Source organism: Catharus ustulatus, chromosome 1, assembly GCF_009819885.2.
Source record: "Catharus ustulatus isolate bCatUst1 chromosome 1, bCatUst1.pri.v2, whole genome shotgun sequence".
NCBI classification, from domain to species: domain Eukaryota; kingdom Metazoa; phylum Chordata; class Aves; order Passeriformes; family Turdidae; genus Catharus; species Catharus ustulatus.
In genome coordinates, this window is record NC_046221.1 from 48,473,015 (window position 1) to 48,499,711 (window position 26,697).

At 40.9% G+C, this 26,697-nt stretch overlaps 1 protein-coding gene across 2 annotated transcripts in view; it reads left to right on the top strand.

Moving 5' to 3' along the window:
• NPSR1 (neuropeptide S receptor 1) overlaps positions 1 to 26,697 on the top strand; it is a 118,308-nt gene that overhangs the window by 46,790 nt on the left and 44,821 nt on the right. Inside the window, exons 1-3 of one of the 2 annotated variants that reach the window (XM_033073107.2) lie at positions 4,559 to 5,017; positions 15,881 to 16,099; positions 22,607 to 22,739. In XM_033073107.2, coding sequence (XP_032928998.1) covers positions 4,871 to 5,017; positions 15,881 to 16,099; positions 22,607 to 22,739 — 499 coding nt within the window. In that variant the 5' untranslated portion in view covers positions 4,559 to 4,870. Of the gene's footprint in view, positions 1 to 4,558; positions 5,018 to 15,880; positions 16,100 to 22,606; positions 22,740 to 26,697 lie in introns of those variants that run through there. The other variant, XM_033073116.2, reaches the window with a different exon arrangement.

Below are 26,697 nucleotides of genomic sequence, written 5' to 3' on the forward strand. Positions count from 1 at the left end.
GATGTTGTTTTATCTGTATAGGCATTAAATCTCTGCTTATACATATACACATATCATTACTAATGTGAAAAGAATCCATAGCTTACCAGATCAGCTGCTCACATGCTTGAGCACAATCTGTGAGCTGAAAAGGGCTGAGTCCATTTATTTGTATGAAGATCTGGTGCTGCTGGTCTTCAACTTACTGCACATAGAGCAGCTGTCCTCAGCTAGCTCATGAGGGCTACCTGTATGCAATGCCATTATTAGGGTAATCATACCCACTCCGAAAACAGCATCCTACTTCACATTTCTCTGAGCATTTGTATCATAATACAAATACCCGAATACTCACATTTGCTATGGTGAACAAAGAATCATTAGCATGAGATATTTACATCACTGTCACCTTATTGAAATGCACATGATCTAAGAGACACAACAATCTCAAAATCTGGGGACATAAAAATACTGGATTGAATGTATTTGCCTAGTTAGGATTTGCTGCCTATTTGGTCACCGGGGATGTGAACGCTTACATCAACGTATCCACCACCTTAAACTGATTGCTAAATTTTTTTTTCTTGTCTTGTTCTTGAAACAGTCTTGTTTCTTTGAACTGTGCTTTCTGCATTCAAGTTAGCATGTGAGACAGTCCTGTTTCACTTCTTCATTGGATTGGAACTGTAATTGAATGGTTTTATTTATGCAGAAATGGAAATGATAGCAGTTCATTTCCACATTTTTAATGAAAATATATTTCACAGTGTGATCAGGAACATCAATGTACTGCTAAAGAATATCAGTTAACATCCAAAAAAGATGCCTGAAAATATATTAGCAAAAGACTATGTTATTTTGGAAATTATGGTTTGTATCACACCAGACTAATCTACATCTATGTTATAGTCTAAAAATAGCTGGCTTGCAGAAGACTACTTTTTTATATACAAAATATATTTTATAGACATTTAATATGTCTTTTTTTTTTTTTTTTGCTTCTGCTGAATCTTTTTTATTATTATTATTTCCTGAACACTAAAGAAAAAAAAATTTAACAATAATTTTTTTATGGCATTTGGTCTTCTGGCCAAATGTAAATGTAAGTTATTAAACACCCTGCTCATGCCAATGTGCAGTGACAGATAAGCATGAACACTATGCTGAGACAGTTTCTTCAGTGGGTATTTCTTCACTTCTCTCTGGTTCCTCTTCCTTTCCACTGCTCTGCAGTTCCATGAATTCAGGGTGTCTGACAGTTCCACTAACACAATATTAATATTTGACGGAATTCCTCTCCATGTTTTCTTTATCTGCTCGCTTCTTTTCAAAGATAATCCCTTAAGGATTCCTGATTTTTCTGCAAAAGTTTCTTAACAAGAAATGAGAAATGGCTGTGGATCCATTTTGCAAAATTAACCAATCAGGAATAAACAGTAATAAAGATGAGGAAATATCTGCTCTTAAAAAATAATTGTTTAAATTATATGAGAAAGAGAAACAACGAACTTGCATTTTTTCATTTATTATAAGAACTTTCTGTGATTTTTACAGTTCTAGTGTTTTACTATGGGTAAAATCTAAGTGTTTGCAAAAGATCTGATTCAAAACTGATATTAAGAGGAAAATTCAACTTGCTGTCAGTTTGGGGTTCTGATTCAAAGCTGGATAGAGTCTTGACAGGTGAGAAATCAGCCTGGAGCCCAGCAGAGAACAGTTATCTCATTCTGTGATGCTTTTAATATTTCAAAATTAAGCTTATTCAGATTCTGGATGAAAATCAAATTCAAATGTTTCCATCAAAGAGAAGGGCTTTTCAGCTGTAGTTGCTAGCCTCTAACTCCAGAACCAAAAAATTTGGAGATGCAATGAATGCAGTATGCTATTGCACATCTGCGTCCATGTTTCTGCACATGAAGGATATCAGTTTTGTTGCACACAGCTACCACAGAATACTCTCTTCAGCTTACAGTCAAACCATTTATGCTCTTAGGTTTTCTGGTCCTTTGGATCAAGATTTTATTTATGAAAACTGAATGTGTGTAGCTTCTGAGGCTGAAATAAAGGCAATGGCAAATGAAGAGGCCTCTAAAGCAAGTTCTCTCTATTCTTCTTTCAAATAATCCATTCTTATGGCTTATGGATTTTTCAGTATCTTTACAACTTATGAATCATGTTGTGGTGCAGTACTACAGTACAGTGACTTTAAAAAAAAAAGCCCTCTAAAGTTTAAAAAGGAAGAAGTACATTTTATTATACATTAGATAAAAAACTGTCTTACAATAATAATTCGGCAGTATTTTATATTAAAGCAGAGAGAACACTGAATTTCTCTCCCTGTAAAACGGTCTCAATCTCTTAAAACATTGAAAGTATTCAGAGTCTTTTCAAGGTCACAAACAAAGTGAGTTACTGGAATCAATCAGCTACTCTTTCAGCACAGAGGAGTTTCTAGGATTTGATCCTACCTTTTTTAAGCTTTTGAGATTCAATCATAAAAGTATTTTATTTAGCCATTCATTTCAGTATTTGCTTAATTTCACCGTGGAGAGTGGGGTGGGGAAAAAATTTTGAACAAATTTCAAAGAGTTGTAATGACTTGTAGTGGTTTAAAAACAAGTATTTTATTCTGCAGAATTAGCTTAATTCTAGATGTGGTACCACAGACAGCCCATGGCTTCAAATTCAGTGGCTAAACAGCATTTTGACAAAACCAGCCCTCAACAAAACGTGACAGTAACTGAGAAATACTCACCAGCAGAAGAGCTAATAGCAATGGAAAACCCAAATTATGTATTATATGTATTATAGCCCTATGTATTGCAGAGAGTGCTGGAGCAGGGCATCGTATAACCTTTTGCAGCCCCATATGCACTACTTAGAGAAAGTAGCTGGAAAAGCCTCAAGTCACTCTAGGTTAGCCCTGAGAGCTGCACATGATTTGGCATGTGGTGTAGACACTGAAATGCCTCTTAGTGCCTGTAATATGTTAGAGCTTAACAGTTCTGTAGAAATGAAAGTGCAAAAAAACCACCAAACCCAAAAGTTTGGTGTAATAAATTTTAATTCTAGCTAAGAGAATTCTGTAAATATAAGAAAGATAAGAAGAAGAGGAGAAAAATTGGTTAAGTATTTTCAAGAGCTTGGATGCTACCTAAATACTTCTGAGCAGAGTTTCAAAGTCAATCTGTAGAATCAGTCAAATGCAAAAGTATTACCCCTCTCTTTTATATAATATGCATATGAGCATTTCTCCAGTGTTTTTTAGCAAAATATTGTGGTTCTATAATATTTCTTTTTGTCTTTTTTCTTTATAATATTTCATTTTATCTATTTCATGTTCCAACCCATGAATCATTCGTCACTGTTAAATATAGATCACTGGTGTATATTAGTCAGAGTTGATTGCTTTGGTGACTGGTACTGATTATCTGTATTAGTCTAGATTGATTCCCTCCTCTAAAGGACTCTGCTGAATGACTCTGCTGAGTCCAGCATCATCTGGAGAGTCTGAATATTGCTCAGACACTCAGAAGTTTCTGCAGTGTCTAGAACAGCCTGGTCCAAAGCCCTAGATCCAGGCATGTCCTTACTTGGGAGGGTTCAGAGTCAAAATTTGAACCTGAATTTCCCTCAATTTCCCCTGCTGATACAGGCCCTGGGAGCTGGAGGGCTCTTTAGTGACCCCTCTCTTGCTGCTCATGTAGGCAAGGACAGGCACAGATCCAAGAAGATCAGGGACACTGTGGAGACCCCTGCTCCAGCACCTGCAGAGAAAGTGTGCTGTGCTAGCAAGAGAGAGGAGTTTAAAAACTCCTGAGCTCACCCATGGCCATCTGTGCCTACATGAATGCAGGACTGGGTTTTGCCATGAGCAGGTAAGGAGAGATTGAATTGGTGAGGTGTGAGTGTGAAACGCATCAAGTTCTGCTTAGGATTGCACTGTCATTGAGGCAGAGAATCTTCACAAAGCTGAACAAGGGCTGTATTTACAAGTGACTTTGAGCTCTGGTCAGGGAAGGTGAGTGCACTCTTATCTATCACCTTGGTGTAAAGCCGGGCTGATGCCACTGAAGATGGGTAAAAGAATCTGAATAAACGAAGGGTATGTGGGATCGGTGCCCAGAAAATCTGTAAATAGAGAGATAATTGATTACCTTGTTCTGAAGAGTCTTGAGTGTCTAATTATCTCGGCGCTGTACCTTTCCAGACAGGTTTTCCAGACAGTGAAGAAAGCACTACCTTCTTGGGTGTGCAGCACACTCCACCTCTTTGTAAAGGTGAGGGAGAGGTCTATTAATGAAGTCAGGTAGATGTTGACAGGGAAACTGTGGTGCTTTAAGCCTACAAACTTAATAGGGTTTTGCTAGTATGGGAGCACATGTTGGTGCTTTATGGATATATTGTAAGACTAAAGGTAATGAAAATCATAGTGAGCTCAGCTAAGGTAAGTAAGTGATGATGCTGAGTGGAACACCCAGGCTCCTGGGCTTAGGGGCTTAGAGCAGGGAGCAGGGAGGAGCTCCATGCTTTTACAGGTGTGCCTGACACCAGAGCTAACAGTTTGGGGTGCAAGGTAACAAGGTAATCCAGAGTCGACAAAGCACATGGCTGGGTCTGTGCTTTGTTACTGGCTGTTGCTGTTGGGAAGAGTATGTGGATGACTGTTGTCAGAGTTGTACCAAAAGAAAGCTCAAAGGAATGCCAGCTTTTTTTTTGTTTGTTTTTTTGTTTTTTTTTTTTTTTACCACTCAGCTGCAATGAAGCCTGACACCTCTGGTAGCCAGTGAGAAGCTGGTTTTGTGCCGTGCTTTTACAGGAGAAGCCTGGCTGCATTAACTCTTACTAAAACAAGCACCTAGAAAACTAAACAAAATTCAGAAATCCAGTGATGGAGGTCAACTCCTCAGAAGCCAACAGCAGCTCACAGGGAGGCACCAGCTGTCTGGATCTTACCCCTGTCACCTTCACTGAAACAATGACTTTCACAGAAGTGGTGGCAGAAGAGGAATTGGGATCCTTTTACTACTCCTTTAAGGTATTATTTTAAAGCGTGCTTTACTTTTTTCAAATGCTTGCAGCTTTGGAACATTTTCAGTGCATATGTAGGGAGGCAACTAAGATTATTTTTTCCTAGATATTGGTGGGGTTTTTTTCCCTGCAAAGACAGCTGACAGCATATGTGAGGCATTTACTGAAAAGCAAAATACTTGTAGAAATTTGACTTCAGATTTACACATCTTAGCTAACTCTATCCCCTTCCAAGAGAGGACAGTACTGGTTTTCTGTAGAGGAATTGTAATTATACATAAATCTTTAGTCAAAAGTTTGTATTATTTTTAACCCATTTTTAAATGTAATTTCTTAGAGGCATCATCTTGACATAGAGGATTTATTTTCAATTTTCCATCTGTAACAAACACTGTACACAAGTGAGAGGGTTTTTTTGTTGTTTGGGGGTTTTTTTAGTCATAAGGGAAAGATTGTAATTTCTTTGTTTGTTGGTAAATTGAGTGAGGGCTGCAGTGTCTCTTGAAATTTGTTGTTAAGAATGCTTCAGATGAGTCATTCAGTAGTGAATGCTGTTGAATTGAATAGGAAGTGTATTCAGTCATCTCCAAAACTAAACATCACCCTACCAATATGTGAATACAGGAAAAAGAGAAGTTCTGAAGTTCATATTTCCTTCAGATTTCTATGCCTATTGCTACTGCCTAATTTCGTTCTGAATGCCACATCTCTTTACTTTTATGGTATGTTGTACAAGCTCAAGTCATTAAAAAAGTCCACCTAGGAATATCCTGCCGTTCTTTCTAGAGCTCAGCACCAAAGAGATCAATTTCAGCTGGAAAGATACAGGCATCTATATCATTTGACAGCACATGAGGTGAAAGAGGACATATTCAGAAGCAACTTTTGTATCTGTGAGATTGGTAGTGCTCTGACACAATCCTAGTGGGATCAGTGGAATTACAGCAGGTTCCCAACCCTAATAAAGAGATGGTCCATAGTGCTACTCTTAATTAATGAGGGTCTTTTTTAACATGATTCTTATAATTGCTAAGGTAGTACTTCCTACCTAGGATTTCAAGGATTAAAATTATTTTTTATTCCTTGTTTTTTTCCTCTCCATGTTAGACTCCTAAAATGCTCTTTTAAAAATCACAGGGGACAAGAATAATATTTTAACAACTTTCTCTTTATCTCCTGTCTTCTTTTCACAGTCAGGGCTGTAAATCTGAACAATGTCATGGGAGCAGTATTTTATAATGGTAAAAGTGGCAATTAATTCCACAATTAGAAAGTCCCTGGGCAGAAAAACGCTCACTAATAGGAGCAATTGAGCAAATTACAATAATTAGGAAACCAAGGGTAGTCATGCATGCTTATCCATTGCTAAAGGAAACGATTCTGTAGCTGAGGGCTTCTCATTAGACTTGAACTTGAGTCTCTGCCGGATGCCTGGCTCTGGCACATGTAGCATGAACTTTGCAAGGAGATTCACTGATCTCACATCAATTACTAGCTGTTGATAGGCATGAAAATATTTTGACTCTAGAGACAAGTGACAGCTGGTGCAGCTGTAGGAAAGAAGGAGAAAGCACCTGCTCTGATGACTACAGTTCAGGGAAGACAGCGCTCCCTGCCAGCAATTTCAGCACTCTGTAAAACTCACATGTGGAAAGTGCTGCTGATACGTGTTAACTCAGCTGGCCATCCTCCACCAGCTCTGCCCATGTTGTGGCTTTGTCCTTGCCCACTTGAGCAAGCCAAACAGCATCATCTTCCTCTTTACAATGCTGTAGTTAAGCAGCTAAAACAATCTAAGTTTCAGTTTGGAACAGGCTGAATGTATTTGAAAAACAGAGTTCAGCGTTCAAAATGTAGCTTACAAATAGGGTTTGGATTTTCAAACACACTGTAGCCTGTGGCTGACTGTGAAGGCAGGGTGGGTGAGTGGTCACTACACAGGTTGACCCCAGAGCCTGTATGCCAGGATGCAGATAGAGGACACAAGCTATTTCTGCTTGGAAAATGCAGGTGTAACCTACCTTATTAAAGCAGTAATAAGAAAACATGATCTAAACTGATAAACAGAGACTAGGGAGTGATACCCTGTGCCTGTTTTACTGACTTTTTAATGATTTTACCCAATGACAGGGTATCTCATATGCTGTTCAAACTAATGAGCAAGGGCTGATGTCTTCTCTTCCTCCCAAGCTACAAAAGGATAGCCGGTACCGACCCCAGATAGTGTCTGTGTTATACTGTTGTGGCAATATGACAAAAGTAAAATAATGTGCATTAGAACCAGAAAGAATTTCAGTGCCAGAAAGTCTTGTTAAAGGCTGAGCTATGAATGCTTCTCTTTCAGAAAAAATTTGATCTTCTGCTTAACAACTAAACCCTGCACAGTTTCAGATTTGAGAGTGTTTTGCCAGTTCAGGTTTTTATTGTCTTTTTGGAGGGAATGCCGGAGGTGATCTTGTTGATTTATTTTAGCTCAGAAATGGAGCATTTTCTCCACTTAGAGAAATGAAGATTTTCTTCCGGTAGTCATTACTGCAGAAGGGCTAGCTGCTCACCAAAGCTTTGCTAATGAAGTCTGATTTGGCGTCGTGAACTAACTGGACTGACTCTTGGCATACAGAATGGCAGTTTTTGGGGCAGGACTTGGTGTATCCATGCACCACTCTACACAAGATGAGGTGGTGCTTCCCATGGCAAAGGCACTGCCTCAAACCCACTGCCATTTAGGTCTTGCTGCTGTGTTATGACAAATTGTCCTGAAAACCCAGATCATCCTTCTTCCTGGGTGCCTTTCTGTGGGGCATCCAAGTAGGTTAGTGACTTAAACTACAACTGCTGGTTGTTTCAGCACCTAATTCTGAACAGACGTGGAAATTGGTATTAATTATAGCTCCAGCCTCCCAAGCCAAAGGAGAGTTCAATACACCCCTTTACAACGTCCTTCATATGTGTGTAAAAGGGCTCTAAGTAATCATCAACTGCACCTGCCAAATACTGTAGTCCAGAAAGAGCAGAAATCATCTAAATACCTGTAGTCTTCATCTACTTTAGGACCTTCTTAACTCTGCAAACCTGCCAAGGTACAAACCAGAAACCTGCCTGGATAAAAGATGGAACCTCAGAATAGGTTTGGCCCGATTTTGTGCAAGGTTTGGGAGGCTTTGTCAGGGAAGGAGGAAGCATCTCCTTCTGCCAGATACTAAACAGCCCAGAAGCTTTCACAATGGTAGGAGCATGTGCTTGTCCTCAGAAAGATGAGGTCAGATCTTCACTGTTTTAAAAGCTCTGCTGAGAAAGGAGATAAACTGCTTTTATGCAGGAAAGTAAAGGTTGGGCTGCTCAAAAAGAGAAAGGAACAACACTTGCAAGTTTTCTCAGTGGGACTGTGTTCCTACCATCATTTTCTACCTCCCAGCAGAGCTGGGAATACATCAAGTAGTACTTTTTGTTTCCTGCTGTGTAGAGTCTTCACCTGTGGAGCAGGACACAAAGGTTTGTTGTCTATACCCAAGGTTGGTGGGAACCCCAGTGTCTCCCCTGCCAAGTGGGAACCCCAACCACTGATCCAAATGTTGATACACCCCTGCCTCTGGCCCCATGTGCCCAGGTCCCTGTGCCATGCAGCATTAGCACGGCAGTGACACTGAAGTGTTACAGCTCTCAGAAGGAACTACCTATAAAAACCATCACAAATTATTTTAAATATATGTCTTTGATTGTCCTCCCCCCACATTGTAGCATTCCCTGTACCTGTATGTTTTAGCCCGGACTCAGATATTAAACAGGACAGCACAACCTAGGTCAAGTAAGCACAACTCTAAGAACAGGGGCTACATATCCGTGGAGCTAATGCTCTTTACAAAGGTTGGGGTTTACTATCACCAGCAAAGAGCTGAGGACACCGACACGACAAAAGGTTTTGTAGGACTACCAAGTTACACGGAGTTGTCTCCAGGTGTTCTCAGAGACTGCTGAAGTTACAGTCTGATGCCCCTATTCTTTCATCTAAATGTAAGAGTCACTTTATCTCTTGAAAAGTATTTACTTATGCTATTGCTCGTTCTGATTTTCAAGCAAATATCACAGAGCATCCCATCATTGAATACATAATAGGAAAATAATAATGGGTGCTGTCAAATTTCTGGAGTAATCTCTGAAAATGCAATCACACATTTTAGAAAATAGACATATCAAATAATTCAGAGGTAACTCTGCAAACTTTCAGTGAGGGGAGAGGAGGAGGATTAAGTTTACACAAATAAGGTGTCAGGGACTCCTGAACACAGCCTCTGCAATGTGCTGTAATGACTGTTCCTATTCCTGAGATGCTGCGCTGACAATAATCTCCTTGGGAAACTGCTGCTGCAGTTCTGTTGGCCAGGCTGGCCTCATCCAGCTGCTTAAACACAACACAGAAGTGATCTGGCAGTATGACAGTCCAACGGGAAGCAGCTCTGAGCCAGCTGATTTGGGCTCTTTTACACCAGCAACCCTCGCACTACTGTCCCTGTGCTCCACACAGGCACATGATTTGCACCTGTCTGCCTTGCCTATATAAATATGCCTAGAAACTATTTTTTTTTTTTTACATTTGTTGAGATATTTTAATTTTACTCATTAGGCATGCATAATCATTTTAAGTGATTAAGAAAAACAACGCTTCAGAGTTTTAAATAGAGCTGTCAAAAATAAAAAAATTATGGATGGCCCTTTGAGTAACATAATATTATCTTTCCACATTGAAAATATTCTACAAAAATATAGATAGGTACACCATTAAAAATTTATGTTTCCTGCTGACATTTAAATTAGGAATATCTGTCTAATTCTGTGGAATTTTCCTGGAGTACAATGCGTAACACATCCTGCAGTACCTGAGCAGTACTGCCCACATTTATTATCTGTCTTGTACCAAATCACAACAGAATGGCAAATAGGAACTATCTGGTGAAGCGGTGAGCTTCAATAGGTTCCTCCAAGACTGACCTGCACCTTAGGGGCCCGGAGCACACTTGCTTAAAAGAAAACTGGTTGACAAAAGAGGCAAAGGATAGGTGTTTGTATGGAAATCCAATGGAAGATTCATTGGATCTCAAAGGGAGCCAGGAACAATGGCAAAACCTGGGTACAGGGCACAGGGTTAAATATGGAACAGAAGAGGCAGGTCTGAGGGCCAACATCCAATAGGAACAAGGGAAAGTGGTAGCAGAGGAGGGGCAACCAAGCAGGGAAACCAATAGGATAACAGGGGTGGAGCAATGTGGCAAAACATAGCCAATGGGGATCAAGGAAGGGAGTAACATTTCATGAAGGGTACATGCAAGGTGAACAGGGGTGGAACAACTATGGAAACCAATAGAACTTGAGATATTAACATGTGCCTGCAAAAGCCTATGGGAGACCTTAATACTTCTCACCATAACCTTTGATGGGTGTTTCTTATCTCTTGTTCTTGCCTCTCAAGGACTGAAGTGTTACAGTCCCAGTAGCAGGACCCTGGGCCTCTACAATCTGGTGATACAATGGGAATGAATTTTTCATATTTGCTACTGACTGTCACCATCATGTCTGTGGAGAATTTTATGGCAGAGTGGGGGCTTGTTCAGTTGTTGAGGTGGGAAAGATTATAACTACTAGCATGCATTGGATTGTGAAGGGACCCTGCTCATCCATGGTGGTGAAGTCAGAGCTAAGAAATAGTTTTTTTAAAAACACAGAGGTTCTCAAAAAGTTTTTTAAATATATATATATATACAGCTTCGCTGGATTTCAAAAAGATGAGAAAGTGATTTTAACACCAGAATTTTCCCTTTCCATGAGCAACTGTCCTGGCTTAGTGAATAGACTTTCTCAGCTTGTCTGTTTCCCTAAGTCTAAAAGGAAGAAAATATTATAGATCTTTCTTGTATGTAACGCATAAGCATAGCAGACTATGGTGGAATACCATATTGACAAACTCATGCAAAACTGCTTCTGTTCAAGTTCAACAGAACAGAAAAAATTCAACTCGTGTTCCTTCTAGCTGTATGTTTTTTCTGACAATAAAGATTCCTTGGGAAGTGACAGCTGCCAACATGTTTGAGATGTTGTGAAGGTTTCACATGGCAGTGAATCTCAGCTTTGCCAGAATGTTCCATAACCTTGGGCTGGGAGGCTAACCCAGGCAGTTAGTTAGAAAGCAGCTCAGTGAGGCAACCTCTTCACAGGGGATAGGAACGCTATCAAGCACAACATTTAAATGAGAAAGCAGCAGTCCCAGAATCAAACCTGGGGCTGAACTGGTGTTTATGCACTTTAAATCAGGCTCCATTCCAGGCCAAATAAATTTAAAAAAAAAAAAGAACTCCTAGAGGGCTTGTTGCCTACCCAAATGTGTTTCTCTCAAATTCAAACATAATGGAAGCACTTTCAATGACAAAATATAAAACTTAGATTTGAACTTTATCCCAGTCTTTCTTAGCTTCACTTGAGTTTTCCCTGGGTTTTTAAGTGTCAATCAAATTGTTTCCCCAAAATTTTCAGGAATATCTCATGTGAACTCTGTGTAGAAACATCTCAGTTTTGCCTTGCTGGATTGAGAACCTTCTTTCAAAACATATTTGTATTACAGGGGTGAACAGTACAACTTCCTGCTGCTTGTGACAGCTAAGACTGAAGATTCCAGTGACCATCCCAGTTGTTTGAGCATGTTTCTTTCTTAATGAGACAAGGCCTCTCAGCAAATAAATCAAGAGCTTTTCAGACTTTTTTTCCCAGATTATCTTTTCTTGAGCATTAGGAAATGAATTAATCATCTGAGTCTTCATATTCAGGTCGTTAGCATTTACTGTGTGAAGCTTGCTTCTAGCCCAGGTATTCTGGCCTTTCAATGCCTGTAGCCTTTATACCCATACTCTTTACTTGCAGAACAAATTTTAATTTACATAAAATTTAATTTACATAATTTACATTCATGTTTCTGTGATCCAATAAATAATATGCAATGTGTGCAAAGCACTCATCTGATTATGTCTGTTTAAGTACCATTTAGTTTTAAGAATATTCCTTAAGAAAATAGGTCTTTTGCATACTTCTGTGTGTGCATAGTAATTTAAGTAGCGAAGGACTTGTGGAGGTCACCTGAACCAACCACTTGAAAGCAAATCCAAACAATGCCAGATATCTCAGGGCAGTATCTACAGTAATTTCACAATTACAAGACACACCTGATTATAAGCCACACGACCGGGTGTCAGCAACGTTTAGGTCTTTGTCCATATATGAGCTACACCTGATTATAAACTGCACTCTCATTCGCAGCGAGGACCCGCGTGCAACAAAATAACGAATTAGTAATGGAATCACGGGATTGCAGGGTTTACTGGCTCAGCTCGAGGCTGGGCGGACTCAGCCAGCTCGGGGCTGCTGATGGGGCCGGGTAGCCCAGCTCAGCGCTGCTGCTCAGCGGGGCCATTTGGGGCTGGCCACCACTGCAGCAGCTGGGCTCACTCGCCCCCACCCGCCGCCTGCATTACCACCACCAGGCTCCCTCGTGCCGGCTCGGCGCTGCCCCGTGGTGTCCGCGGGAGCCCACTCGCACCTGCGGCGGGAGGGAGGGATGGAACCCGCTCGCACCCATGGCAGCGGCGGGAGGTGGGGACAGAGCCCACCTGCACCTGCGGCAGCGGCGGGAGGTGGGGACAAAGTCTGCTCACACCTGCGGCGGTGGTGGGAGGGAGGCAGGGAGCCCCCCGCCTCCCCCTGCCGCCGCGGGGCCGGCAGGAGGGAGTCCTCCACCTCTGCCCCGGGCCACGGGGCTGGCAGGAGGGAGCCCCTCGCCTCCCCCCAGCGCTGCCGGTGGCAGGGAGCCCACCTCCACCCACCGCACAACAGAGTAACCAATTTGTAACAATCGCGCAATCCCAGGTTTTACTGGCAGGTGCTCGGCTCAGCACGTCAGCTTGACCTTCCGGGTTGGGAAATTTCAGAACTTTTTTTCATATATTGGCCGCTCCTGAGTGTAAACTGCATTTACAGATTGGGATCAAAGTTTTAGTCAAAATGGCGCGGCTTATAATCGTGAAATTACTGTGTTTAAGTTCTGAATATCTCCAGAGATGGAAATCCCCCAAACACTCTGGGTTCCCAACGTAGTGCTTGATCACCCTCATGAAGAACACTTTTCTCCTAATGTCTCACCAAGATGTCCCATATTGCAACCCTTGTTTGTGGACTCTTGCTCTTTCATGATGAATATCTGAGAAGAATCTGACTCCATCTTCTCTGCACGCCCCTGCCAGATAATTGTCGGCAGCATTTAGACCCCAGAAATCCCTAGGGTTTCTGCTGGGAAGGAATCTGGCAGTATGAAAAAGAGGTGTTTTATTATTTTTGCTTTGTTTATTTATTTAAAAAGTCAATTAATTGTATCGGGGTTTAGCCAGTACCTTTAAAACTCTCTAATTAGGTCAATGGGTGTATTTCTTTGATTCCCTTTAGTGTTGCAGTCTGAAGTGCAATGTGCCTTAGAAATAAGCTGATTACAAATCCCCAACACAAATCAGTCAAACTGTGTGGCACCTGTCTGCCTCTGGAAAACTACAGTAATTTCACGCGTATAAGGTGCACCCTTTTGACTAAAATTTTGGTCCGAACCTGGAAGTGCACCTTATACTCCAGAGTGCCTTATATATGGACAAAGTTCTTTACTAGGAAAATTAAGATAGAAATACAGTACTACAAAGCAACTAACCCCAAACACTGACAAAGTGTCTTGGGTTACAATACAGGATGTGATCAAAGTATCTGTTCTATCACCATCTGTTGTGACCAGGTGGGGCAGTGATCCTTACCTCCGTGGGAGATACTCTGCTAATGGGCCACCCATTGAAACCAGGTGGGGCATTGTTCTTTATCTTTGCACCCCCCATCCTTCCTCCAGCGAGTCATTTTCTGCTAATGGCCCATTGAGTCCCACTGTGTGACTAATAAAATTACTTTATCCCATTGAGAGTTGCTCCAGCCAGGGGAGAGAGCCAAGCCTTTCTTACCTAGATAAAAACTGAAATTCTAGGACACTGAGTAGCCCTTTCTCTACTGGACTCTAGAAAAAAACGAGATTTCTCCGCATTACTACTAGACCTGTGGAAGGAAACTGCACCTTCTACAAGACCACTGCTTCAACTAAACCACATCTGTCACTGCAAGAGGACTGCAGCTACTATTTAATCAAACTGCTACCAACACCCTGCCTGACGGGATGTCAGGTTGTACTCTGACTTTGTCAGGGTTTGGAGTTTGTTTCTTTGTAGTACTGTATTTCTATTTTAAATTTCCCTAGTAAAGAACTGTTATTCCTAATTCTCATATCTTTGCCTGAGAGCCCATTGATTTCAAAATTGTACTAGTTTGGAGGGAGGGGGTTTACATTCTCCATTTCAAAGAGAAGCTCCTGCCTTTCTCAGCAGACACCTGTCCTCCAAACTAAGACACAAAGTCAGAGTAAAACCTGACACCCCGTCAGTGTGACACCTGCCAGTCAGGGTGTTGGTAGCAGTCCCATTAAATGGTGGCTGCAGTCCTCCTGCAGTGACAGATGTGGTTCAGTTGAAGCAGTGGTCTTGTAGAAGGAAGCAGCCTCCCTCCGAAGGTCCAGTGATGATATGGAAAAAAAGTCCGGTTTTCCTCTGTAGTCCAGGGAATGGAGGGTGACTTGGTGTCCCAAAATTTCAGTTTTTATGTAGATAGGAAAGGCTGGGGTCTCCCCGCTGGCTGGAGCAACTCCCAATGGGATGAAGTCATTTTATCAGTCACACCGTGGGACTCAATGGGCCATTAGCAGAAGATAACTCCCTGGAGAAGGGATGGGGTATGCAAAGATAAAGAACAATGCCCCACCTGATTTCAATGGATGGCCCATTAGCAGAGTATCTCCCACAGAGATAATGATCACTGCCCCACCTGGTCACAACAGATGGTGATAGAACAGATACTTTGATCGCATCCTGTATTGTAACCCAAGACAGCACGGCTGGTGCGATTGTTACTAATTGATTACTTTGTTGGGTGCAGATGCTTACTGCAAAAAAATGCGCCTTATACTCCGGTGCACCTTATATATGGACAAAGTTCGGAAATTTACCGACACCTGAAAGTGCAGCTTATAGTCCGGTGAGCCTTATACTCCTGAAATTACTGTAATTCTCCTGGGGGTTTTTTTGGTGGGGTTTTTTTTTGGGGGGAGGGAGGGATGTGGGGGTTGTTTTTGTTTGCTTGGGTTTTTTTAATAGTAAGTATTCAAGGGTTTTAAATTTTCATCCAAAATGGGAGATGTTAAAATAGCAAATCCATCCTGAACATTTTCAGTTTTCAATGTTCAAGAGTCCACATCTTTTACAGTAGGATTAAAAAACTTGCTAATCTAAACTGCTCCATTTTTCTGCATGTTCTGCAATTAATGTCATTATTTTAGAGAATGAGAAAAGATTTTTCTTGTGTGAATACAACAAGAGAGCAGAACTGCTAGTACTGCTCAGCTTGTCACTACTGATGTGGATCTGTTAGCCATAGTAGGCCGCAAGCCTTGGCAGGAGTGAGTAGGCCCAAGCCTTGGCAGAAGAAAGCGGAATTTTGGAGAAGGAATGCAAAAGATAAGAAGGTTCTTGGTACAGAGTGCTTAACCTGCAGTTTCTATAGGGATTTGTAGGAAATATTATATCTACCTGGCTAGCTTAAATGAGGCATAGATTGAACAATGTTATCTAGTTACAAGTAAGCAATATACCTTAGTTACACAAATATTATTGGTGCGTTATTTTTAGTAACAATAGAAAAAGTATATAAACTTTGCTTTGTGGATCAATAAACGACTTCATGGCTCCTTGCAAATCAGGAAGACCCCATCCTTTCTTTTACACCGCCGTCAAATGGTGCCCCATGTGAGGACTGCAACTACCGGACAGCAGAGTCCCTTGTAGGACGAGACTCCGCTCGGAGGAGCAGGAGGGAGGATATGCTCAGAGAAGCAGGAGACACTCAGAGAAGCGGGAGATGCTCGGGAGAAGCGGGAGATGCTGGCCAGCAACAAATCTTCAACCCTTCTGGAGAAGAGGTGAGCCACAGGGGCTGGTTCCCCTGAATTCTAATTTGCTACGGGGAGACATGGGACAGGCAATGTCCAGAGACAAAAGGGACGTTTTTGAACTTATGTGAAAACTCTTACAGCAGCATGGCAGATATCTGCCTCCCAAATCAGTTAAAAACTTTATTAAAATGGACATCATTAAAGCAGCCGGGGGTTTCCCGAACCACAATCTTTACAACAGATCTGTGGGACGAAGTGGGAGTGAAACTTCGGAATGCTGTAACTAAGGGAGACAAAGTGGCTGCAAATATGATTCCTTCTTGGACGGTCGTCTTTGAAACTTTAAAAACCCAAGAAAAACCACAGGCTCAAAATAAGGGGGATGCTCCCACCCCCTCTGCTACAGATGCTCAGAGCTCTTCACAATCCAAAGAGACAGGAGAGACTGTTCCATCTCTCTCTGCGCAACCCACGACACCCCCTCTCGCAGCCCCCACTCGACCAACCGTAAGGGTGAAAGGCTTTTCACAAGCCATTGGGGCTTTCGCTGCTGGCTACGGCCCAGAGGACAGTGAAGAAGAAGGAGAGGAGGATCCCTTTGATCCTGGGACTGTTGATCCTGATGATGAGCTGAATTTATTTCCTCCTGACCCTCATGAAAACTGGGTTCGTTTGAAACAACAAGCATTAATACAGGGGGATCTGGACATTGCTGAAAATATTGTGGCTCCGGTTGTTTATTCGGGAACACAAAAACGGACAGCCCAATGGGAACCACTTTCTTTCCAAGAAATTAAGGAGCTCCAACAGGCAATTACTGATCATGGCATTGGCTCTCCATTTTTTACGAGCATTCTGGAATCTGTGTTTGCTGCCCACACAATGACTCCACATGATTTAAGGATGCTTGCTCGGTTACTGCTAACACCTGCCCAATTTGCTTTATGGGAGAAAGAGTGGGAGAGAGGTGTGCAGAATTTGCTTGTTACTTATGTGGGTCATGCTAATATGACTCTGGCAAACCTCACAATCAGATAGCTCAGGGGGATGGCCACATACTGATCCTGCTGCCCAAGCCCGAGACTGCCTGAGGGAAGCCTTAGATGGAACCCGGGAAACAGCTCAGCAGGCATTCTTTAAGGTCCCTGATACTAAAAGACCCCAAAAAACTTTTACCTCCATCACTCAGGAGGTACAAGAGCCGTACATGCATTTTGTGGACTGCCTTAAGCAAGCACTCAAACGCCAAATTGAAAATGCAGAAACTCATGAAATCTTACTTTTGAAACTTGCTGTTGAAAATGCTAACACAGACTGCAAAAAACTCCTTAAGTCTTTGCCAAATCAAAACCCAACTTTAACAGAAATGATTGAGGCATGTAATCGTATTGGGACTTTAGAATATCAATATGAAACTATGGCCAAAGCTCTTGCTGCCATAAGAGGTCCCTCTGAGTCTGCAGAAGTCTGTTATGGGTGTGGCAAGCCTGACCACTTTAAGAAAGACTGCTTGGCTCTGAAAAAAGCACCAACTTTGTGTCCACGATGTCGAAAGGGATGGCACTTTGCTAACAAATGTCATTCTAAGTATGATTCTGAAGGTTGCCTGATCCAGGGAAACTGGTTCCACAGCGTGGGACGGCACCGCTGCGCTCCGACACAAATGCTCCGGCTACCTCCACAGATGCCATCACAAGTGCCACCACCGCAGGTGTCCCAGGTAGCGTCTCCTCAAGTCTTCGACCAGCAACCACAAGTAGTGCCAAAATGGACTTGGCCACATCAGTCACAGTAACGTTACTTGATTCTTCTATTAATTTACTCCCTACAGGAATTTTTGTATTGCCTGGACCGTGAAAAGGCGTTTTGCTGATAGGGAAAGCTTCAAGTAACCCTGCAAGACTTTTTGTTCTCCCTGAAGTAATAGACTCTAACTGTACTGGAGAAATAAAAATCATGGCATTCCCCGTTTTCTCTTTTTGTTCCTCCTTCAAGAAAGTACAATGCAATCTAATGGTAAACCTGACCATGAGCATGACAGTTACCCAATTTAACAAGGGGATTTATATATTTGTCTTGTGTGTTAAGAACACTCTTGCAAAATTGCTTGGCTTGCTCCATGATTGCAAGTCTCTTACAATCTCAATTGCTGCAATGCTAACCCCATCATTTTTAAACTTTATCAAAGAAAGATAATTTGTGTATTCCCAGAGTATATCAACTGTCAAGAAGAAGCTGTTCAGAGACTTAAACTGCTACTGGCTTGTGATATGAGGGATCATGCCTTTACTTCACCCAAGAGACCAAGAACGTGGTACAGAAAGACACCAGGACAGCAGGACCAAGAATTTACCATGAGCCTGCAGTTCTCATATTAAGAGGCCAGTCAGCCACTCCAGGCATGGACTATCTCTCTCTTTTTTCTATTTGTTTAGGAATAGAAATGTCTATATTTCTTACCTGGAAACCTCTTTTTTCAGGCTGTTTCCCAAACAACCCAGCAGCTAGAGCTAAATTGCCTTAGATTGCATCCTTGTTCTAGTACAAACAAGCTTTTGTCCACTGATAGTTGAATCCCTCTTTGTATTAGGCAGCTCCTCTAATATCAGACAAAGGCTTTTGCACCTCAAGACATGAGGAACAGCACCTCCACTGGAATGGGCTATTAGGTATATCCCCATTCCACAGTCACAGCTGGTCCTCCCCAGCAGAATGGATACAAATCCTGAGAGATAAAAAAGCAAGGAAGTTGGCCAGCAAGAACTGGAAGGAGGTATGGCATTGTGGTACCAAAATGCCACCCAACATCTCCAAGAGGATTTAACTATGGTCTTGATTAAAGGGGTTTGCAGGGGTGATTTTTCCCTTGTTTGACTTATTCCAGCCTCTGGATTCAGAAATTTTATTAGAAAAAGAAAATGACAAGCTGTTTTCATAGCCAAAGGAAAATACACACAATCTTCAGACAGGTTTTCTGACTTGGAGCAAGATAACAAAACACGAATATGCTCTCTGGATGACAAGGACTTCCATGCTCCAAACACAGCAGCCTTGTGGAACAGCAACGTGTGCAATGGCTCAAGTAAAGCCAAGGAAATCCTCTTGACTTTAATTTGTTGGTGACCTTAATAATGTCAACAGCATCTCTAACTTTTCTAACCTGAAATAACTTCTGTATGACTCTAGTCTGTCATGGCTTTCTCATCTAGTGTAATTGCTAATGCCCAGTTCAAAAGAAACCCTCAGCAGAGGTTTGGGAGATATTATTATCAGTCTTTTTATCAGAGTGCTTATGTTTGCACGATATACTATTGAGAAATGTGTTTTGTAAATTACCTTGTCCAGGATTGTTGTTAAGAAAGGATTTTTGTTTGATGAATGAACAAGACAAAATTAAACACTTCTAGGTCTAAGCAACCTGAAGATGATGAATAAAACTAGGGAAAATTCAGCTGGGCTGAAATTCAAAGATCCATCACCTATCTCTCTAATTTAAAAACTATTTTTGAGCCTTCAAATATGTGAAGTCTCAATCAGTCTCTCTATCTATGATATGTTTTAAAACCTTGTTTTTCTTTTTAAATTTTCATTCTGAATTCTGTATCATAATTTTGATTTTGTCCCGTCTGTAGTGGATCTGAAGAAGAGATTAGTCCTTTACTTTTTTACATTAGTCTTTTTGTGTCCTCAAGGACACATCTGTTCCTGCAGTCAGCTTTTGCTGGATTTAGCAACTTGATTCATTCAGTTGTTTTGCCTGATTATATCCTTTATGTCAACTAGTTTGTGTGTCTCTCTTGAAGCACTGTGCCCACGAGTGGGCACGGCCCAGTGGAAAGATTAGAGCAGGAGCACATGAGCCTGGTTTTGATCCCAAAGTGGTGGCTCTTGCTCTTATGGTAGGGTGATGCCATGATGTTCTGGGGCACTTTGCACTTGGACTGCATGTAAGGGTTGATGTGAAGGTTGAATCACACAACCTAGTGTGATTACACTCACTACACTGCGGTCCTACATTTCTCCTTGTTGGACAGCATTGTGCTTTTTTCCCAGTACACATTTCCAGTTAATGAAGATAATTTTGAATTCCAATTCTAGCCTCTGGAAAGGCCTTTATCGCAGAGGGCATCCCATTAATAACCATGGAAGTTTTCGTTGTGCAAATTAACACAGACTGCGAGAGGCTGTGGTGATTTAAATTGCCTATTTTTATGACTCCTTAATTCCCAGGAATGAGATCTTTTTCCCTTTTGTCTGAATGGCAGCTCACACAAATAGATTAATAGAAATTTCAGCTTTATTTCTTTGTCTACAGCCCTTCCACACTTACCTCTATTTTCAGTGTGTGCATTTTTAAGTTATCTTTGCAGTCTGGTTTAATTTCTGGAGTATAACACTGCTTAACTGTTAGGCAATGCTTTTAAATTGGCAGAAGGGATTTAATCTGACCGTTTATCCTGTGCTTCAGTGGTGGGGAAACATCCTTCTAACACAGCCTCTTTTGCTCCACAGCTATTTCTTCTGTGGGAATCATGAGGTTGGTGTGTCAGATCCTGGTTCTGTTTCCTGTATATATATGTATCAGTATAATATATGAATATAATTACTTTCAAGAAAACACTTTTCTGATTCTATACCAAAGAAAACGGGAACAAATCTAGTCCCTCAGTTTTCTTCATGTGACAAATATATTTTCTGAAATAGAAAAACTGAAACAAACCCTGAGGAGAAATCATGGATTTCAAGGACAAAATAATGTGAAATCTTATCTTTTATGATTTTATTGTCTTCCAAAAAGACATTTCCTTCCAGTTCCTGTACTAAGAAAAGCATCCTGATAAAAATAAAAATAGCTTCACCATATCTCTGCCACACTTTTTTAAGGAAATTTGTTTCTAAGAAATTCGAGAGATTTATAGATACCCCAAAAAATGGATTTTCTTTTTTAATCTAAAAGCTAAGTATCTAGCCCACACAGGTTGTCTCATCTAGATCACTCTATATTCAGTGGAGACAACCCATCCCAAGGTAGGTGAGATGAGTGGTGACTCATGTCTGAGACACTGCTATTACCTAGACAATACTAAGACAATTTAGAGTCATCGTGTCTCTTTGGAGCTTTAAAGTTAGGTGAGATGACATAAATGGTGGATTCATGGTGAAAATCATCATGCTGGGAAAAATGAAATCCTTTCTACACAGCCTTCATTGTTTGCTTAAACTAATCTGGGCTCAGGCGCAGAGTGGAACATCAAATTGCTCCTCATCAGTTCTTGCTTTCCCTGCATGACTGCATGATACACAAGGTAGCATGGTTCCCTGCCTGGAGCAAAGCTGAAGCTGGTTCCCAGGAGATGCTGCCCAGTGGAGGGCAATGGGAGGGACGAGGAGGGACAATGATTGCTGGCCAGGAGTGGGGCTAAGTGCTGAGGGGGCACTAAGGCTAATTATAAAGCAAGAATCTCCATGTCCATTATCTATTGCTTTCATTTCACCTTCCCTCCCCATGCTCACAGTGAGCTATTTTCTTTGCAAGCAGAAGGAGCTTTTGTAAGCCGTAGTGGCTTACAAATGCTTTTAATGAATGTTCTCCTTGGCTTCTGCTCTACCATCAACCCAGTCAGGTCGGTGGGGTCCTACTGACAGCAAACTTCTCCTAGCCTTCTCAGGACAGGTTCTTGAGGCCGTGTCAGTAAGGCCAGCACCTGGCACCCCTCCTCAGCTGCAGCCCTTACTTGCCTTCTCCATCTTCTTCTAACCCCCACATTGTGTGTTTGCTGTCTGGAATGGAAAGATCCAGAATGACTGCATTGACATTACCTAAAAATCATCCCAGTTGCTAGAATGTAGAGATTGGGTGTGCATTCACCAAACAAGCAAACATGGACACATACCCTGTTGATTTGGCAGCCAGAGCATCCTGATGCTTTGAGAACATGAGCAACTTTCTTTGTTTTCTTTGTACACACACCACTAGGGGACGTTTTGTCATCACGTTTCAGTCGCTACACAATTATACTGTAGTGGGTCATGCTTCCTTTTCAGTTTTGGTGCACATCTAGATAATGGAGTGGATGTCTGAAATTCATAGGGCTCATGAATGACCCAGACTCAGTGAAGTTGGGAAAGAGAGAAGTATTTATTTCCCCCATTTCTCCAAAGGAGCCCATCTACCAACATTCTTTATGAAATGAGGCAGCTGGTTATTTCACAGCTTGCTGGAGCAGCACAAGAAAGCTGAGAGCTGACTCTCTTTTTAGCACTAGGTGCAGAATACAGATACTGCTGGTGGTTTTGTGAAGAGAGAAGTAATATACAGCCACTGCAAACTAAACTGGAGTGAAAACTAGAAATGATGCATGTTAAGTATTTTCTGAAAACAACCAAGAATATCTTTTAGACTAAATAGTTGAAATCAATTGGCAAAACTCAAATTTCACTCCTGTTTTCCATTCTCATCTCATTTGTCTGAGGATAAGTGACTGTTTATCCACACACCCATTGATATGCTTTTCCCCCTTCTTTCAATTGCAGACAGAGCAGCTGGTGACACTTTGGATTCTCTTTATTGTCACAATTGCTGGAAATGCCATTGTGCTCTTCTCTACCTGGAGGAGGAAGCGGAAATCTCGAATGACCTACTTTGTTACTCAGCTGGCAATCACAGGTAGTGTATGGGAAGGGAAAGGGCACCTGATCTGCACAGGAATCCCTATTAAAATGACAAATAAGAAAATGTGAGTGGTGAAAAATTCAGTTGTTACCTAATGTCCAGTTGCAGTTTGCCATAAAGCAAATGGATGGCTGCTTATCTTAGGGCTCAGTCAGACTCTGATCTAAAAAGATGGTGCTAGATGTAGTAGTATGCAACAGCTGCAATTTGTTGATGTCACTAAATCTATCTTCCAGTCTGAGTTTGAATCTGCATTTTCCAGAAGCTATATCTCCAACTGTTGTCATGAAACTGCTTAAATTAAACTAGTTTGAGATGAATCTCTGAATCTCTTAGTTTTTCTAAAACTACTCCATCAATTATGCTCCTGCAGTAAAGAATGAAAATAACTTCCTGTTGTCTGGTTTAACAAAGTAAGGCAAATATAACAATATAAAGGTGGAGAGGAATGTGTTTAGATTTATTTTTTAATGGACAAAAGGATGCTGATCCAAGGACTTAGTAGTTTTTGAAGAGAATGTAAAATGTGCAGAAGCTGATTTGTAAAATGTCAGTTTCAGCAAGAAGGAAAGGAAATGAGCATAAGCAGCACATTGTTTCTCTGTGGTCTTGAATGGACTACTTTTGTGGGGGTTTAAGTTTCCCAAGGGAAAATATGTGCTATTTCTGTAACTGTGTCCTGCTACTAATCCCTGCCTACAAGACATCTGTGTTGTACTGTTTGTGTATAGGATATATTTATATGCTTTCTATTGCTTCTCCCTCCACCAAACTAGGTAGGAATTACAGCCCTTTTTCACTAAAGAGTATTTAATATATGATTTTTCAACAATACTGCATCCTCCTTTGGAGTCTGTTGTACCTGTGTTTAAGCTGGGAAACCAAGGCACTACACTGCCCAATTTTCAACATGTATTTTTGTAAACAAATGAACTCCGTGGTCTCAATGACATCTGCTCAGGAGTATTTTCAGTTTGAAGAACTACTCAGCTAAAACAGATAGACCAGGGTGTGCAAATTGATGCAAAGAGGCAGACCTGTAAGAATCCTTGCAAAGTGAGGAGTGACTCCTCTTCTGAAGTGCTGACAGCTGGTTTTCCTGTTTGCCTGAATCATCTGGAATAAATGGTTTTACTTCTTATCTCAGTCGTGACCTTTATGCCACTTCCTTCACGTGCCAGTGGTATTTTCTATCAGGTGAGGCAGGCCAATACAGCCTAACCCCATAGCTTGGAAGCATCAGTCACAAATCAAGCATTACAGTGTTCACAGGAGTTTCAAAATAAATAGTCTCTACTCAAAGAGTTCCCAATCCCAGATGAATGGAATGTACTCAGGCAGCCAAGCAGAAGTACAGTCAAAGAACAGAAGAGCAGAGGAAGCCCCAGATGGACATAATACATTTTCTACTTACTGTCATGTGTACTGGGAGGAGCCTACTGCTGTTGCTGTGCTGGATAAGTGTCTGAGTAGCAATTTTTCCATTTTGTACCCATAGGAAATAGGATTTTTGTATTAGAGTGGAGGTGCATGGAGAGCTACTCACTAGGGGTTTAAATGCTTCAGCATGAAGGGAGAGGAAGGTATTGCAAGTGCGGTTTTGAGGAAGCTGAAAGAATCAGTGACAGTGGCAAAGACTAGGCAAATATACCATTAGATGTTGGCAGCAAATAGTGCTATACAGCTGATGTTACAATTTGACTGAGATTCATGTGTTCCACTTGCTGATTCTTCTGACTTCCCCTTCTCTAAAATTATCTCTAAAATTATCCTTGATTTTTAAAAATGCCTGAGTTCAACAGTCGGTTCCATTTCGTATTACAAAAATTCACACAGAAAACTCGGTTGACATTCACATCTGCAACATTAAAAGAAGTAACTCCAGCTTGAACAGCAAGGCGCCTTTTAAGCAATGTCGATTTCTTTTTTGTGATGCAGGACTCAGAACTCTAATTTACCTTCCTGCACCATGACTGCTTGTCAGTATTTTGGCACAAGGAAATTACTTAATTCCTGAAATTGAGCCATTTCACCTTTTTATCTTTAAAAATATTAAGAACAAAGCAAGTTGGCAACAGCCATCATCCTTTCACAACACGTTATGAGGCAGACACAGAACATTGTGAAAACACTGACTTATCACATTGCTTTGACAGGCCGAGCATATTTAAATCCTACCAACTAAACTTAATCTCCTGGCAAACAGTTTCTGCTTAGTCAATATTACTACTTCCATCTATTTTGAGGTTCTTAAAATATTTCTTATTTCTGCCCAGTACCAGAAAGAAGAATAATGGATATAGCTTTATCAATGAAGGCATTTCAAAGCCATTTACAAACTTTTTTGTCTGTGGCTCAATAGTTGAGTGGTGCCCTCAATCCTCACATTTTCCCACTAATGTAGTACCAAAATAAAATTAAAATACAGCCTTCATTTTAGAATAAACAAGGTATTCAAAGCAAAATTGTGCATAATACATGAATAGGAAGTGAGCATTGTTGTTCTTCTTGACTGGTTGCCAAGCCAGATGCAGATGAGTAGTATCTAATTGATTTAGGCTTCTTTCAACACCGACAGAATTCAGTGGTTCAGCCCACTCTGCAAATCTAGAGGACTCTTACTGATCCTTTACTACATCATAATGAACGTGGTGCTAAAGGTTTCAGGAATCTGTAGGAATGTGAGTAATCACTTCAACTTCAGAATGCTTAAGAATGTTGCTGAAGCCTGGATTCACAATATTTCACATTAAAGATTCACTTATACAAAGCTTGTGTCAGCACTGCATTTAAGTTTATGTCTAACTCTCAGTTCATGCATAAATCTCTTTGAAATTATAGGGAATTAAGCACTAGGAAATCAGCTAAGAGTTAACAGCTGAGCTGAACAATAATACTAATCACTCAGCATCATCTAATTTTAAAAAGGAATATTGCCATATTTGCCTTGTGTTCAGTTTTCAGTTTGCCTTTGGGTATATTCCTCTTCTCTAAAAATGTTGTTCTTAGAAACAAGTTTGTCTGTGCAGACTGAAACTAAAGCTAGGTTTCCTACAGATTTCTATCTCCAACGTAATTTAGTTTCTCAGAAAAAGCAAGCTTTGAAGATTACCCTGTGAGGAGGATATTTATAAACACTTTACCCCAAATAGATTTCTTCTGAGTTTAGCACAAGTTATGCTCATGGTATAGCTATCTCTCCTGGGAGGAAATCTCTCACATCTTCCCCTATCTGATGCCATTTCACATAACTTCAGAGTCTTAGTGTATTTAAGATGTTTGTCTCCAAATGAAATCACCAAGTGGTTCAAGATCAAAGAATGGGATGAGTTCACAGATGCTGTATAAAGCAAAATAATGAAATGAAATATTGTTTTCAGAAAAGATGGTTTATCCACACATTTATATCTGTATAGGTCAGTTTACCCAGTTTACCAAATGAAGGCCTTTTTAAGTTTACTCTCAAAATGTAAAAGCAGTGGATATGTGGCAAAAATCAAACCCAGTTATTTTACTAGAAGTGGATAAGAAATGTAATTTATGGGCCAAAAAGTTAATACAATAGGAACTGTTATTTGACCAATTCCAAAACCAATCAAGCAATAAATTTTAAAAAGTCTGAACTTGGATGAAATTAATTGAAAAGAATGAATGAAAAGAAAGATTTTTACTTCTCATTATTTTCCATTCAACTACTAACAGAGGAATGTATTCAAGTTCTTTTTATTGACCAGAAGTAGATAGTTTATTTCTACCTTTATCTCCAACACTGACATCTGGAAATCTGGAACTTGAAATGTCATGACCTTTAGCTCATGTGTTTCTATTCCACCATTTACCAAAGATCAGTACTTTAGGAGCAGTGTTATATTTTGTCCATAGTCAGGGATAGAAATACATGTAGATAGTTTACTGCATGCCAAATTTTAAGCTAAAGTCTGACAGTCTTGTT